The following is an 18,163-nucleotide window of genomic DNA, read 5'->3' as shown; positions in this document are numbered from 1 at the left end:
CTCAGTACTACTAATTCAATTGCACTTTATATTTTAAATGTATATTGTTAATACCTTAAATATTTACAGTGCAACAGAACTAACAGCATAGCTAACATTGTGTTCATTGGAACCTCGGAGTCATAAAGGTTATATAGGTTGGGGCCTCAGAATGTCATGAGGTGCATAAATCATTTCATGTTTCAAGCCAATTGTAGGATATTAAAATTTTTGAAAATACGAATTAGTAGTGTACATGTCTACCAATATCAAGAAATACTTTGACAGGACACGTTGTTGTTAGGGGGCATTTATGTTAACATAATTTTGTTAGAAAAGACAGCTGTGTAGGATATTGTTGTAATCGAATTGTCAATGAACAGCACAAAAATATATGTTGTTTTGAGCTGAATTCTGTCTCCATACATTGAAGCCCTAACCCCATGCCTGAGAAAGTCACTGTATGTGGAGATAGGGTTTTTAGAGGTGATTAAGTTAAAACGAGGCCTACAGGGTGGACCCCAATTCAACCTTGCCTAGTCACCTTGTATTAAGAGTAAATATGGACCCAGAGATGTGCATGTACAGAAGGCCACCCACGTGAGGACACAGCGAGAAGGTGGCCATCTGCAAGCCAAGGAGAGAGGCTGCAGAGCAAACCAAACCGACTGACACCTTGATCTTGGACTCAACAGCTGTAGGAAGATAGATTTCTGTGGCTTAAGCCACCCAGTCTGCGGTATTTTGCGATGGCAGCCCTAGCAAACTAATACACTATCTTTTCTTGCTTAGAGTTTTTTAGCTGTACAGTACAGTAGCCTGTACTGAAACATTTTTTACTTTATCAGAGCAGTTGAAGAAACAGTCATAGACCTTCCGTGTTGAATACTCACTCACTACTAATCAATTAAGGAATATCAAAGGTGCTTGTACAAACCGTGAATTATCACATGATTTTAAATAATTACAAGCATGCCTTGATTCCTTTTTTCAATAGCCATGACACATAAATTAGTTCATGTGTAAGGAAACATCGAAGTATTTGAAGTATTCTAAATAAATACATTCATGAATATTCAATGTCAGGGTTAGGTCTATGGCATCGCCTAGATTTTATTTTAGAGTGCATTGATTTATGCTGGAATGTGCTAAGTGTTTTGTTTTTTTTCTTGTCTTTTACTCACTATATTCCTATGTATGTGTATTTACCACTTATTCCTGTTTTGCTACTGTAATATTTATAATTTTATTATATGCAAGTATCTGATAAAGGTACTAACACTGAATTACCTATTGACACTTTAGCAGAAGGAGAGAAATAGATAAATTATTTTGCCTTATTTTTTTTATTCATTATCCTATGGAAATAATGTAAACATTTGGTGTTTACTAGCTGTATAGCCCTGTTCTCCAGGTAGATGGTAGAGTAACAAGCTATGTCTGTAAAGGTAGCCTATGACTCCTATGTAGTTAGCTCTCAATGATCTAATTGGGTGATCTGTAGCCATCTAATAACTATACTTAGGAATCACAAAATCATTTTAATATTACTACAAGCCCAATATAAAAAATGATAAATTTATTTTTCAATTGTAATTCACATATAGAATTGCATATACTTACTAAAAGGGCAGTATTTGTAAAATTTTACATTTGACAAATGACCACTTTTAATGTAAAAAGGTATAATGAAATATAACTGGGTCAGTCATAAGGTAATTACAGGACTTAGGAAAAATATTTATAGTGCACTTGTGAGTGCAGTGTACTGGTAAGGAGCTACAAGTCCAAGTTGTCTGATGAACAGCATTTTGTTTTAAAATTCTGCCCGTTTATTTTCAGGGATTATTTATGTAGAGTTGGCATCAGAAGTTTAAGTTGGACACTCCCATGCAGTCTTTTGTAGTGCAAATATAACCTGTTTTGGAAAGCAGCAGAATGGGATATACAATAGAAAGACCATGGCCCACATCTCTAGAAGGATGAAGGATTCTGTACACTGACATTGAAGAACGCTGGGCATGGAGGAACTGCTTGCAGTTAAAGATTGTTTTTTGAGATACTGAGCTAGGAACATTTCTTGAGTCGGCTGCTGCTTGGGCTGATAGATGATGATGAAGAAGAAAACCACCTCAGGAAGACCTCTCTATCTTTCTGGAGGTTAGCAGACAGAAAGTGGCATCAGTACAGCATTAATCTTTTCGAGAAACAGTTTATAGTGTTTGCAGATTTTTGGCCAGCTATGGATTTGAAATAACTACTCAAACAGTTCTGTCAGTGTCACCTCTGAGCCATAGCTAACATCAAGTCACAGAACAGATCCACAGTGACGACCAAGGTCTTGGAGCCCTCTTAGACTGCTGGCTGTAAAGCGGTATTTACTGCACTGTGGTTTTGCTACATGAAGTAGGAAATTACAAACCAGGTAGATGAAAGAAAATTTCAGAATGATTGCATGCTGACGGATAGCTTCACACAGCACATCTATGTGCTGTAAAGAAATGGAGGCAGTGGATGGAACAAACCTATGGCAGTCGGCTGAATCTCATTGCTTGCAAGCTTGCCATGGAACTGAATGGGGGAAGAACTGTGGAGCCGACCCCATGCTGCAGGGAGAATTGCCCACTGCTGCCCAGAAACCAGACCGTGCTTATGCAGCTTGCAGAATCTTGAGTTAGTAGTTGTATTAGTTTTTTAGGGCTGCCATAACTAATTCCACACTAGGTTGCTTTATTCCACAACTTTATTTTGTACCTTTTCGGGAATACAGAAGTCTGAAATCTGGGGGTCAGTAGGATTGCTTCCTTCTGCAGGCTCTCAGGGAGGAAACATCCAGCGCCTCTCTCAAGTTCTAGTTTGCCAGCAATCCATGGTGTTCCTCTGCCTCCATTTTCACACTGCCTTCTTCTTTGCGCCGGTGTCCTTACCTCCCCTCCTAAGGACACCGGTCGTTTGACTTAGGGCCTGCCCTCAATCCAGGATAATTTCATCTCAAGATCCTTAACTGATCACCTAAGCAAACATGCTATTTCCAAATAAGTCATGTTCAGAGGTGCTGGGTGGACATGGGTTTTGGGGCACCAGTATTCAACCCACCGCAGTCATCCTTGTCATCACTCCCAAGGCTGATGGAGGTGGTACCATCATATTTGAGGATTAAGAAACAGTTAAGGGAAATTACACTGATAGGGATATATGGAAAGAATTCATCATCATGTTGTGAAATATTTTGGTGTGTACGGGCTGTTTGTCGATGAGCTTGTGAAACACCCTTTTCTTATATCATCATATGCAAATACTAAGGCAGTTAAAACAGAAATGTATAATGTGCCTCTGGGTGTAAGGAATTTTTATTGACAGGCAATGACAATTACAATTACTCCAACAAATTATTTCAGTGGACAAAATAAAAACATGACTCCAGTTTGATTAGAGACACATTCTATTATGGGAGAGGCTATTATTACTGGGACACCAGACAATGGGGATTCAAACCCCAGATCTGCCTGTTGCTAGAGATGTAACCTTGGATGAGTTTCTTATCCTCTCTGAGATTTATTTTTCTTACCTGTGAAATGGGGATAATTGCAGGACTTAATTCATAGATTTGTAATGAGGATTAAATAGGTTAGTATGTGTAAATATTTATAAAGCTTGAATAGCACCTAGTAAGCACTGTATAAATATTGTTTGTTTGTTGTGGTGGTTTTTGCTGTTATTTTTCAGTGATTATTTCTTATTGACACATATCTGCCTGTGGTGTCATTAATGTTGCAGGTAAACATGAGTCTCTGAATAATATATTAGTATAGAATGTTCATATATATTCTCAATTTATTTGAGCAGATTCCAATTGTGTCTTCCTGAGACTTACGACGCAATCTTTAGACTACAAGGCCAAGAACTTCATAGACTTATGTTATTGAAAACATTTTGCACTTTTCTAAAAATTAGAGAATAATATGCATAAGGAAATTGCACAAATCATAAGTGTGCTCAATGCATTCTTCACCAACTGGACTTATTAGCATATGGAATGGAATTTGGAAAATGGGTTCTATTTTCTCTCCTGTTCTTCAGCCTGACACACTATTTTTATTTTGTATTTTGAACTTTGATATAAGGTTTCAATTGAAAAAGGGTTTCTACTACTAAACAACCTTTAGGAACTACTAGTCTCCAGCAGACTCTTCAACAACTTGGAAGGTTTTTTGTTGTTGTGATGGAGGTGTTTGCATGTTATTTAAAAAACAAATTTATCAGCCCAGAATTATTAAGGAATGCCATATGGAAATATGAACTGACACTTAAGATAAAAAATATAAGTGACAGAAACATCTAAAGAGCAGTTTACTCACTTTCATAGGAAAACCTGAAGAAAGTGTTTCTCCCCCCTTCCCCTTGTCTCTCAGAAGTCATCTTTAAGCATGATATCGGGGGTGGGAGGGCCGCGGATCGGGGGACGGGGGTTGTTACTTTGTGATGGATGAAAAGGATAACTATTGCATCGTTCTGTACACCTGAACCAATATGAAAAACATAAATTAAATACCTTTGATAAATTCAAAACAAAAAAAAAGAATAAATTCAAAATTGATCAGTAAGGAGACCCTTTTGTTATGTAAATATGCCTATCACTGTGATGGCAGTTTCTCAGCAGCTGCCTGTTAGACTACATCTTTTAAGGAAAAGAGAACTAGTGCTCATTAATAGTTTTTGATACGTTTCGACCCTATAAGGAAAGAACTCTTTCCTAAAGCTTTTTGAAATCTTGCTGCAGAGCAGACACTGTCCTAGGTACCAGTATTTGCAGGGATTAGACTTGACTTTGCGTGACAGAAAAAAAGAAAACAGTGGCTTAAATAAGATTGGTGCATTCATTCCTTTATGAGTTGTTGATTTAATGCCTCATGTATCCCAGGCACCATGTGGGGTACTGGATAGAGTCCATGGACACAAAAGTCTCTGCTCTCTTGAAGTTTACATGTTAGGTGATCTATACAGAACATAAACCAAAGAAAGAAGTCGGTGAACATGATGTCAGACGGTTAGCTTTCGAGTTCCAGGGCAGGGTTTTTGCAGTTTAGGCTGACTGGTCAGAGAGGCCCCAGAAAGAAGGTGGCTTCAGTGAAGGATGCAAGACATTTGGTTATTTCAGGGAGGCACTCTAGGCTTCTCTAGGGAGGAGCGAGTGTCTAGGCCCCCAGGTATGGAAGTGAAACTGGACCAGAGGAAGGGAGGGGGAGTGGGATAAGGTCAGATATAGTCAGGAGATGAGGTCAGAACGCAGCGTGCTATGGGACATGATTGGGCGTTGTAAGCACCTGCATTTACTCGTAGATGGGAAGCCACTGGAAGGTGTTCGAACAGAACAGTGATATCTGACTTGCATTTTCAAGAGATTGTGGTGGCTGCTATGTTGGGGGAAAACTGAGAAGAAATGGCAGAAATGGTGAAACCACTTGGATGGTTTAATAATCCGGGGAGAGGTAATGTTGGCTTGAACCTGGAGGAGGTAGCTGGGATGGTGAGAAGGATTTAGGCAGTGAATCCACTTTGAAGGTGAAATCAACAGGATTTCCTCTGTGATTGAGTGTGTGGGTAGGAGAAAGAGGGGTCATAAAACCAGTCATTGGCGGAGAGATAGGGACAGATTTGAGGAGGAAGATAAGAAGTCACAATTTGAAACTGAGAGTTTAAGATGTCTGTTACACATCAAAGAAAGATATGGAGCAGGCGGTTGGAGTTCAGAGGAAAGACCTAGGCAGGAGGGGAAAGATGGAATTTTTCACATCCAGAGATGTGCAGCCCCGGACTTGTTAGGCTGCATGGCCTCCAGTAGCCATACATGAACGCATCTCCTAATTTTAAGTCAGCTAATCATCCTTAATATGTACCATGAGACATATTAAAAGCAGTAGCACCTCCCTCCCGTACACACGCACACAAAACTATCCTGAGGGCACATTTTGAATGTCATTACCAATATCTGTATTATGGACCTCTTTGGTTTAATATTTGGCATGTTTTTGAGCATCTTATTTGTAGAAAGGAATTTTCACATTCTTATAGGTAACCTGGCTTCCAATTAGATAGGCGTCTCCCAGTAACAGTGTTTCCTAAAGAGCTTTTTGCCTTCAACACACTCTTCACAGCTGTGGAAGACAGGGCTGCTGCTTTCTCCCCAGCCTGAGAGAAATGGGTCAACGGCACCCTTTCGTTTCCTCTGCTTGCCTTCTATCTTCCCTTCTACCTTCTACCTTCCCTCTTTCCGGGTTCCATGGCAAATATCGGCAGTCTTACAGTGTGGTGTTAACAACAACAGCAAAACTCTCACTGCATATAGAACAGTAAATGAACTGGGGGATGCACATTGTGGTGTATTATTATATGGACTCCATTAGTAATCAGGGCAATGGGAAGAAAGAAAAGCGGAGCTGAGGAAGGTGAGACCTTGGTGAGGATAACTGGCTACTCGCTGAGCACTGACTGCTGCTTTCACTTTACCTTTCCCCGTGACAAACTCAGCTGCAGTTTACTTTGAGTGTGTGTCTTTCACCATCTTGTTTCAGTTTTGTACTTTGTCACAATAGTAATGGACTTTATAATCGTATTCTAGAATGTAGATTTTGTTACGGGCCTACTTATGTTAAAAATTTTTTTTAATGCTACTGAGGTTTTTGTCCATCTAATTTATTATTTCTAAGTTGCATTTATAAAATTTTCTTTTTTTTTGTTTCAATTGGGGACTTGGGGGATGGATACAGTGCTGGGGAATTGGGGGAAGGGGAACAGATAAGTTGCTGTCCTTTTGTTCTTCAGTCTAGTTGTGGAGGATGTTGCTTCACTGGCCCAAGTTGGCACCATCATTGTGCTCTTCCTGGGCGAGGCAGATCAGTCGCCGGCTTCTGGACGGCCGCTCACTGCGGCTGCTGGCCGCTCATGCTGGCTGCTGGCTACACACGGTAGCCCATGGCGACCCACTGCCACAGGGGCTGCAGCCTACGCCGTTGCCGGTGACTCACGGCAGCCCAGCTCCAGGTTGAGCTGTTGTTCAGCATCTTAGCTGTGGAGGGCTGTGTCATTGGCCCTCATATGTGGGATCCGAACCGGGGCCCTCTGGCGTCCCAAGCCAGTTCTTAACCAACGCGCCACTCGGCCGGCCCTTATAAAATATTCTTATAGTTTTCTAAAATACCTTTAATATTACAGTCATCTAGGAAAAATTATTTTGTTGGGAGCCTGAAGTGCTATAGCCTCTAGTTTCTCTCACAAAACATTTGTGCCAATGAGCATAAGAAGGTTGATTTAGGTTGAATGTTTATATTGTTTTATGGTAATAAGTTGTTGTTCAAGCATTCTTTAAAGAAATCAAGTTCCCTGGAATATATCATGATACTTAAGAGTGAATGTGACATTCTTAGTAAGCGTCTTATGAAATAATGACCAACAACTCCAGGAGATATTCACAGATGATTATTATTTAATTACAAAGATTACTTAAGTGTGTGTAGTAGTCTTTACTCTCCTTTCTTATTTGAAATATTAACCTACTAAGTCATAGAGGCCATCATATTACAGAAAACCTGTGTTCATGATTGCTTAAATATTTATAGTCGTGATATTTAACTTTTATTCAAAGCTTCTTTAACACCTCTAGTGTATAATTATCCTAATGACAAGGCACTTGGAGAGAAGCCTGTGTCTTAGAATTTAAGGTTTTAGATATTCAATCTTTTGTATTTTCGCATTTCATTTTTAATGCTTTTATCTCGAGAGGTTAAAGTTAATTTCAAAACCCATTCCTTCAACAAACATTTGAGTGTCTGCACTATGTTAGGTAACTGAAGTTACAAAGATGGATAAAATATGGTGTCTTTCTTTAAGGAATTCCCATCAGTTTGGGAGAGGAAGACTCATAAAAAGATAAAAGTAATAGGAGTATAGTAATTGCAATGATGAGATAATTACCAGGTATGATGGGAGGGCACCTCACCAGGGGGCTGGCTGGAGTTTTTTACTCTTTTTATAAAGTATGAATAGAAGTGACTCTGGTGGAATGGGCGAGACAGACATTTCCAGCATCAGGTACAGATGGATGAAGAGGGATAGGGATTGGGGAAATACAAGAAGGATGTGGTTTTGGAATTGAATGTGGCTGAATAGGAAGCAGAGCCAAGCCAGGTTGTGGGTGGAGCTCGGATGCTGTCCTGTAAGCAGCTTACTGGCTGGTTTTAAATTAATGTTTGTTGGGAGATCACCATGAGCAATGTGAAGAAGGCACTGGAGAAAAACAGTAGGCGTTCAGAGATCAGAGAACAGTGTCAGATGACTTGAATAGTGTTTGAGCAAGCAAGGAATTAGGCACGATTTGCCAAGTAAAATGTGAGGGATGTCATGATTGTTTGGATCTGAGGGTTGTAGGGGAGGCAAGGGTCAAGACTAGCACAGGAAATAATTCATGGTTCTGCTGCCCACGGAGGTGCGGACCTTACAGATGGCCAGTTGGTGGAGGGCAGAGACACATGATGCCCAAGGCGACAGAGAATTAATATTAACCCATCTGAATGAATATTAACTGAGTGAAATGCACAAGTTGAAATTGCCTTGAATAATCTAATCAGTTCTGTTTGATGATGGCTATGTTTTATTACTTCTAAATAATGAAAAGGAATAAGAAAATATAAGATTGATTTCTTGGTCAAGAAATGTGACAAAGTTGAAAGATAAAATGTGTGTCCTGGTCACATCTAGACACTGGTAAATTACTTCTTTGAGGGTGTACAATTTAAAACCCTCTGTTGTAATTCGGATTTCTGATATTAAAAAAATGTAGTCACTGACCTCAAGAACTTGACACATGCAAAAAGTGTGTCTAAAATTATGTTTGAAGATATAAATCAGAGCTATCTATGGAAATATAATTGCTGAAAAAGAGAAGCATTCAGGAAATTCTTACCCATCAGATGACCCTAAACATTAGATTATATGTTACTGGGCTAGAATTTGCACACACCTTTCTGTCTTTCAAGTGTGCTTTGGTCTTTTATTTAAAAACCAACAGTGAAAAGTTGGTTAATTGCACTTAAACGCTTTTAACTGTTGGGTTCTCGGAAAAGACATGATGCATGTTTGCAACGAAAAACAAAAAAAATACGTCATGAATTTTCTGACAACCTAATATAATGTACAAATAATGTATTGAGAGACTGCTGATGCAGCATAAGTAATAGCTTAATAGCGTTTCCATCTGTGGAGTAGCCACAAAACCATTTTTTAAGATGGTTTCCTTACTCTCAATGATGTCAACCTTAAATATTTGAATGTGCCTCAAACATTCCTAATATTTTACTCTTGAAATGAGCAACTTTTCTTCTTTGACTTCCACAATACTGCTCCTGGCATGATGACGGTGATAATGACTTTCTTTACTTTTCCTTTGATTCTAATATTACTTATTTCAATTGTTAATCTCTTCATTACTTACCAAGTTCTCAGAATAAGAGTAACACCACATCGTGCACTCCATTTAAAAAGTTTTGATCTTTTATGAAATATCTGTGAGGTAAAAATGTGAGGTGGGATCCTTCCCATTTCACTGATGTGGAAATTGGGCCATTGAGAAGTTGCTTCAAATCGAACTTTAATCCCTTCCTATTCTTATCCCACTGAGAAGTGCTCACTCACTGGGATGGTTCCATGTTCAAGTTCAAGCAGCTGAGCACAGCCCAGATGTTAAACTCCTCTGAGGATGACAGCTCATGAATCAAAACTGTACTTCTCTTACACCTGGAGTTTTGCCCTCCGACCAGACACGTGTTTCTATATCCATGTGGCATAGTGTAAACATGTGTCTGGTCTTTTTCCTGGTTTCTGACATAGAGCTCCTGAAAGCCTTTTTACTTTCTTAAGTAACAGTGTATTTTGCATGCCAATGAGATGGCTCCATTACAGGTGGGGGGAGGGGACCCTAGATAGTTTCAAGGTGGTGGGGGCAGGGGCTGATTGCCAGAGCTCCTAAGCGTGTAATTAAAGGGCTAGAACTGTGAGTCCACCCTGTGACTTCCAGGGATGGGAGAGGGGGTCCAGATTGAGTTTAATCAATCATACCTTACAATGAAGTTGTAATAAGAATGGTGAAGCAACCAGGCTAAGGGGGCTTCTGTTTTGATGAGCGAATTGATGTGCTGGGAGGGTGGTGCCCCTGGAGAGGGCATGAAAGCCCTGTTACCTGTCCCCTCCCCCCATTCCTTGCCCTATGCATGCCTTTCATTTGGCTTGGGTTGTATGCCCTATACTAAAACTGTAATAGTGGGTGTTACTTGCCCAAGTTCTACTGAGTCATCCTAGCAAATTTTGGAAAATAAGAGGAGATGGCATGGGAACCTCTGGATTTTTATAGCCAGTTCGTCAGAAGCGTGGGTGATCCTTGGGATTTGTGACAGTCATGTGAAGTGAGGGCAGTTTCATGGGACTGAATCCTTAAACCTGTTGGGTCTGTGATAACTCCAGATAGTGTCTGAATGGAATGGAAGACGCTCAGTTGGTGCTGGGCAATTGGTAGGCTTTGAAATGATGTCAGAAAAGAACAATCCAACTGTGTGACCTCCCAATGTTTGCCTTGTACTTTTTGTACATAGGAGCCTGTCAGACTTTTATTTGTTTTTTCTCTAGCTCTTTCCCGAACTTGATGTGTGCATAATAAAATTGTATCAGCAGACTAAATCATAGTATTTTAAGTAGGTGGTTTTGTTCAATTGTGTGTTACCACATTAACTTAAATTTCATTTTAAAAAAAATAGTATATCTATCTGTCATTTATCCGTTCATCCATCCATCTATCCAGAATGCTTGGGTATATTGTCTGTTTAGCCATATTTGGATTACTTGGTATTGTACTAGGCAGGAATATATGACAAAACAGTCATCTGAAAACTATAACTGTGTACATAAATGTTGTTACAGACAGGTAGATAGGGGTTGTAAAAAAAATATATATATATATATATATATATATATATATATATGTAATTAATAATTTCTGTATAGCTAAATGGTTAAAAATAAAGTCCGGTTAACTACCAGAGTTCAAATTCTGGCTTCACTACTTTTTAGTTGTTTGACTTTTACTTCAACCACTCAACTCTAGTTTTGTCATCTGTAAAACTGGGATAATAACAATATCTATTTCATAATGTTCTTGTGAGGATTTAAAAAATTAATGCAGAACTCCTAAGACAGTATATATACACCCAGTAAATTTTAGCTGCTATTACTATTATCACTTATTACGACCATTACAACTATTTTGACTACTATTATTATGCTACTAATACACTTCTTTTTTGAACCTAATTCATAGCATAACATGGTTGTATGGCTTACAACCTCTTCTAAGCACATATTCACTGACAGCAGGAAAAATGGGAAACAAGAGTTTAATCGATTGAGTTAATTAATGCCCTAAACGTTGTAGTGATAGAAACATTTTGTGCACTCTATTCTCGGAGTTATTGTCTCAATTTTAAGGATCACAGAAAGGGGGACATGAATAGCAAAAAACTATCTGGAAAATATGCACCATTGTAACTTGGACTGGCTTCATGACAGCGGGGGCCAAAGGTTCAAGTATCATCACTCTTTAGGCATAAGCAACAATTAGATGTGACTCTGAAGAGTTCAGTCTTTGGACTCATTAAACATGGTATCTGACAGTTAGCTTGCTTATTTTTTTTTTACAACAAAATAAGGTTTTCTAAACAGCTATACATATGTTAGAATAGCAAATGTTATTTTGTGTACAGCTTTTTTAAAACACAAAAATAAAACTCCATGTTCTTATACAACAACATTTCTCATGCCTCCCTTCTATTCCATTCTTTGGAACCAAGGTTGTAAACCTTTTTTTTTTTTTTTTTTTTTTAAACACAATCCCATTTAGTTGGACAGTTAGGTTGCTTTCAAGGATATTCTCATCCTTACAGGTGAAACCTGACTTATACCTCTTCCTCAGGATTAATTTGAAGCCTGAAAATGGTAGAGTACCTAGAATTATTATATGCATTTAAAATTTTTTTGTATAGTTCACATTAGTGGGAATCAAAAGAAATTTTAACTGAAATTTATTTGTACCTAAAACAAATGTCCAAAATTTTGGTTTGGGCCACAATGTCTTCTTTTTGTGTTGTTAATTCTTTTCTTGATATCATCTAACATTGACTATGCAAAAATGTTAGGAAGTGACAGTTAATGTTTGTCTTGCTGGGTGGCCAGTACATACTGATAGTGCCTTAGTGCCTTTCTTCAGCATTTGTTCTTTCATGTGCACTGAGAGCGACTGTAAGTCAAAGAAGGAAACTCGTTATGAAATAACCAACATGGATTGTGCTCAGGGTACCAGCCAGTAAAGAAAGTTTGACATTTGTTCCACGTGTTACTCAAATAGGCTCTGATACGTTTTGTACCTGTTGTAGATCAGCTTGGGCAGTAGAGAGCACTTTCTCCCATCTTCTTCATGTACACACTGCTCCCTCTCAAAGAGATCATGATTTTAGAAAATGTTAAAATTATGTTGAGCTGGGTTTAGTTTTTAAAACAGTCTTTCTTTGCCTCTGTGTCTGAATAGACTAATTATCTTTACAGAGCTCAAGAACTCTGGTTTTAAACAAAACATTTCTTAAATGTGTTTGTTCATGCGAGCATTTTCTAAATTGCATCTAATGTCTTAAAGACTGGTACTAATTTCCTTTATTCCTGTATTTGAAAATTGAAAAGTTTATTATAGTGAATGTTCTTACTGTATTGTTGTAAGGTTTTCACAAGTGTTTTGTTTCTAGAGTGTTTTACCTTTTCTATATTATAATTTTGTCCTTTCAAGGCATTTAATATCCTCTCTTTCAGTCTCTGTAGAAACGCTGGAAAAGAACTTGAGGCAGATGGGAAGGCAGCTTCAACAGCTTGAGAAAAATTTGGAAACCTTTCCCCCTCCTGAGGACTTGCATGATAAGTTCGTGACAAAGATGTCCATATCCTTTTGATATCTAAGTAACTTAAGTTACGAGTCAACTAGAATTACAAATTATTTAACGTGTTAAGTACACTTGCATAACCAGAGATCGTTCTGTAGTACCAAATTGTAGGTTTAACCTCTGCCATCTCGCACGGATATTTATCAATGTGCTTATCTATCATGAATAATACAGAAATGTGTTCTATTGTGTTTAATTATTTTTCCTTTATATCACCTTGGATAATATCTTTCTGTTATCTTTTCCCTTCCAAAGGCCCTGTTTCCTTCTGATGTTTGTGGTATATTGAAAAGATATGAAAACTCAACTTGAGGAAGTTTGAGTGTAACGTCATGAAATATTTTGAAATGTTTCAGGAAGCAGATAAAGACTTTATAAATTGGTGTGAAGAGTAAACTTAATTTCATGGGTTGGTATATATTAAAAATTAACTCATGCTACAGAAACTTTATTTTGTTTAGAAATACTACATAGGTCCACAATCAAAATTGAGTATGTAACAATCACTGCTTGTGTAGGTATTCTCTAAACCCAAAATAGAATTGACAAGTGTGTGTGTGTGTGTGTGTGTGTGTGTGTGTGTGTCTGTGTGTGTGATATTATAGATATACTGAGGGTGCCAAAAAATTATATTTTAAGATAAGACCATACATATATATATATATATAAATTTAATAGCATGAGGCTTGTGTCCTGCTTAATTTAAGGTTTCTTTTGAGTTTCAATTATCTTTGGTTTCTCTAACTTTGTGGCTTAATCTCTAATGAGCAATTGAAGTAATAAACTTTATTTCCTGAAACTAATGTTGAGTTGCTTTGCAAACCATTCTGTGAATTTAGATACTGGTATCTTTTGTGTTATAATAAAGTATTACTACTCTGCATTATTAAAATCCCATGTGGACTTCAGAATTCTACATGAAAGGATAACCCACTTTTAAAATGAGCTCTTATAAATAGACACTCCTAATATTTTAAACTGAGTTACTTGAAATAAAAGAACTACTTTTCCTGTTTCTATCGCTTCTCCCCTGAGATTTGCCAAATCACAAAATTATTATTTGGCTTGTCATAGATTTTCTTGTATAAGCTTTCAGCTTAATTGTGAATTAGTTCAATTTTAGCCTTTTTACTCTTATCTTTTGGGAAATATCATAAAAATGCACTCCAGCAACAATCAATTCAGGCTAATGTGTTTGTTTCCTGTCGTATCTTTCCTCTTCATTCAGTTTCTACTTTTATGAGGCAGGGCGCCATTATCATAGCAGTGGAGATGGCTGTTTTTCTTAAAACTAAGGATGAAGTCTGTATTGGTTCATCAAAAATATAATTTGCAGTACCTTCTCATTTGGCAAAGTATTTTAAAACTATATTTGTTATTGCAGAGTTTTAGTAGTTTTACCACTCTTAGCTTTCTTCCTCAATCAATGTATCATGTTAAAATAGCATATGTAACTGTTTATTTTAATCATTAAGTACTGTTAGTTGATGTATTGTTATTGTTCCTTATATAGAAAGCATTTTAGAAAAGGTTTTGCTTGCATAAAGATTCTGGTAACACATTGTGAGTGTACTAATTATGAAGGGCAGGTTTCTGCAACATACAATGTCAGATAAATTCCTGAGCTTAGCGTCGAGTCGAGTCCTGCTCAGCAGCCGATCTCAGGACCTATCAATACTTGTATGCTTATGACACGAGAAGCTGAATGATGTTGGCTTCTTAAAAGGTATGCATCTCATAAAAAGCAACTAGCAGGAAATCAGAAACAGGCAAGATGATGCTTGGTTGGAAACAATTTTTCATTCTGAGTACAATTATACTCTGTGGGCATGAAAGCTACTACATCCTGTCGCTGAATATCACAACCTCGCAGCCTCTAATGAACTGATTAGCATTCATGTATCTCTTGGAAGTCAGATCTATGAACAGTTGGTGCACTTTGCTATTGACAAAGCTGATGATCATAAATATTCTTTGCTGAGATTAGATTGCTTTTCCTCTTAGATATATTAGTTTCGAAGTAATTAAATCCCACATTGTGAAACTTTGTTTACTTTAATTAGGACTGACAACAAGTCAGATCTTGAATATTAAATGCATTTGTACAGATCTTATTAAAATGGCAAATTGTGAGCTTTTCAGATCTTAGAAAGTGGAAAAATTTGGAAACCAAAATGCACAGTGAATAAAAATGTATTCAACTAAAGTGTGGGTTATGAACGTTCAAAATTTAAGTTTTCACGCTTATTAGTTGAAGCACATCTCAAATATTTGGTTCATCAGCCAATTCTGAAAGAACATGTGTATTATCCAATATGTGAAGTATACGTTTTTAGAAGGAGATATTTGGTGTAAACGATCATAATTTCGTGAACTATTAAATTATCTGTTAATCAAATTGTCTTAAATTATGATACAATTTTGTTATACTATGAAATGTTACTAATAGCATTCAATTATAGTATATTGTATCTTTATTTTTCCAGTACCCCCTCTTTTCTTTTGCATTCACTTCTGAATATAAAAAATGTGAATTTAATACATCCTTTAAAACGCATGCACAATTATTTCATACATATCATGTTAACTTTTAGTAATTATTATGTTAGTTTCAAATTCCTAAGCCTGGTCAGAAATATAATTAGTGTTGGATAGTTCCACGATAAATATTTGCTTGAAAAATGTATAACACAAATTCAAGACAGGGTCACTAATACTGTTACATACAAACTATTATTATATGTGAGATGTTCATACATACTTATTAAATTCTAATCAGTGATAAAATTAAGAAAATGCCTGGATTTGTGTCATGCAGTGCTTGTTCCTTTGTTTAGACCTTTAAATTCTGGAATATCTCTCATTTTAAGGGGGAAAAACCCACAAATAAGTCCTAGAGCATTGTACTTGAGATTCTCCTTGTACAAGCCTTTATCTTTCTATTTTCTTCTCATCCCCCCCTCCGAAGTGTCTTAGAAAAAATCATTTGCTAGACATTTATATATTGTTGTATTTATCACAATTTATGTAACAAGTTGCTTGACTCTATATTATACTCTTTAAATTTCTTCATTATAATCTTGCTTTGGTTTTGCACTTTCTCTTTTGTTATTGCACTAAAGCAACATTTTAGTCACTTCTGAAATAATGACGTAGATGCTAAAAGTATCTCAATAAATTCCTTGAGAGAAAGACTTACATTTTATCTGTATTCCACACTGCATAAAGTACAGATTTCTCAGGTAAGGGAATTGAATACATTTGTATTTAATCGAACAGTGGTTAGGAAGTAAAACGGAAGAGTGGAGTGGGTGAAATGTAAACTTGTATAATAATACATGACCCATTTGCAGGCTCGGGAAGTAGGGTAATTGGGTGATTTCTAAGAGCAGATTTTATTATATTGAGTTAGTCTCGCTCCTCTCTTTCTGCCGTCTCTCTTGCCCATCTTGCATTAACCGATTCTTAGCAGTCTTTTAAGACTTGGGTTAGAATATCCTGCTCCTCATCCTCTATGAATCTTCAAATTTATAGTGATCTCTTTCTTCTCTGAAGTCTCATTATACTCACAAAGGTTGTTGCACAACTTAGTGTCGCTGCTGTTTTACAGTCATGCCTCAGTTGTTTCTGCCAATGTCACCTTCTTAGCCACGACTTGCCTGGCTCCCCAACGTCAATTAGCCTCTGTCCCTCTGTATAACATCACAGAATTTCGTTTTCTTCGTCATACTTATCACTGTTGGAATATCTCTCACTGCACTCTAGAATGTGTGTTTCATACAAGCAAGATCTTTGATGGCCTTGTTAACTGTCTTCCCTGATGCCTGGAAGAGGGGGCATGCAGTGGAGTTCAGTGAATACTTACAGGTTGGTCGCCTGGCTGGCTCCTGGGTACTTAAGAAGATCTATAAAAGGTATTAGATGGGTATGACTGATTGAAGCTGATCCCTGTCAGATGTGTGAATGGAAGCAGTAGACATGTGTGGTGAGGGAAGTGCAATGATGAGAGCAGGGCATAAGTTAAACGGAGAAGATGTTAGCGCTGTCTGCTTTGGGAAGGAGCAGAACTGGCTGACCAGGACCTAAATCCCAAGTCTTCGTCTTGCCGCGGAGTTGGCCCACAATGTTTGTGGTTCAGCGCTTGTGAACACAGATCTGGTTGTCAATATACCTTTCAAATGGGAGGATTACAGATAGAAATTCATGAGAATTTGGCCTTAGTCCTGGTAAAGGAATAGAAAATAGATTGTATAAAATATCAGGTAATTGGAAAAAATACCCATATTTTTGTAATGAATTTTATCAAATGTTTATTTTGTTGAGTAGCTCACCTATTTCTTTAAAACTCTTTACAAATATAAGACTTTATGCTGGGAAATAAAATAAAGCCTTACTACTAACTGAGATGAGCATTACTTTCATCTGCAGTTCAACAATTGGCACAAGAACACCTTTGTTTTTTCTTTTGGGTGGTGATAACAATTGTTTTGTCTAAATGTTTCCCATGCCTTGATGAGTAGCCCATCAGTAATGATATAGAGTGCCTCATTAATGTAACCATTTATTCTATCTTATCAGACGGTCATTTTAAACTTTGAGAATTTGGCTATTTCCAACATTGTTTTAGTTGAATCACAGTTTCACTGTTGTTGTGGGTAATTCCAGTTACTCCAAGTTTCACTTCATTTTGGGGGGAAGCAAATTGTTTCATAGATAATTGTAGGAAAATTAACTTATAAAGCTCTGTAAATGTTAGAACAAGACCATGTACTTCCCATGGTTTGGGCCCTTGCTTGGTCTCCTTTCCCATCACAGTTCTTAATAGAATTGTACTGTTTTTATTAAGTAAACCCAGACATATTTCTCGTATTTCATTAACTTTTGATTCCTACCTGAAAATCGAAAAAATGTTATTGGATAATACTTACAGCTTTATTTTATCCTATTTGCCAACTTGAGTCTTGAGAACGGGCATATTCCCAGGTATTAGAATAAAATTACAAGGATTTGTGTAGTGCCTATTGCTAAAGTTCAAAGCCTTCTAAGCAGTAATCGGGCAGAAAATGAGTAGCTGTAGAACCGTACAATTAGAAATACTCACCAAACTTGTGTAACCTATTGTCCAGGATAACTAGTCTTCAGGGCGTCTGTTAGCT

General features: G+C 37.3%; 1 protein-coding gene across 1 annotated transcript in view; it reads left to right on the top strand.

The window, feature by feature from the left end:
* DIAPH3 (diaphanous related formin 3) overlaps positions 1 to 18,163 on the top strand; it is a 398,738-nt gene that overhangs the window by 204,855 nt on the left and 175,720 nt on the right. The window contains exon 18 of the mRNA XM_019655900.1: positions 12,880 to 13,004. Within this exon, the coding sequence (XP_019511445.1) occupies positions 12,880 to 13,004 (125 nt within the window). The remainder of the gene's footprint in view (positions 1 to 12,879; positions 13,005 to 18,163) is intronic.

The sequence above is a fragment of the Hipposideros armiger genome, unplaced genomic scaffold (assembly GCF_001890085.2).
Source record: "Hipposideros armiger isolate ML-2016 unplaced genomic scaffold, ASM189008v1 scaffold_251, whole genome shotgun sequence".
NCBI classification, from domain to species: domain Eukaryota; kingdom Metazoa; phylum Chordata; class Mammalia; order Chiroptera; family Hipposideridae; genus Hipposideros; species Hipposideros armiger.
Note: the sequence above shows the minus strand (reverse complement) of the source record. Positions and strands in the feature narration are given on the sequence as shown.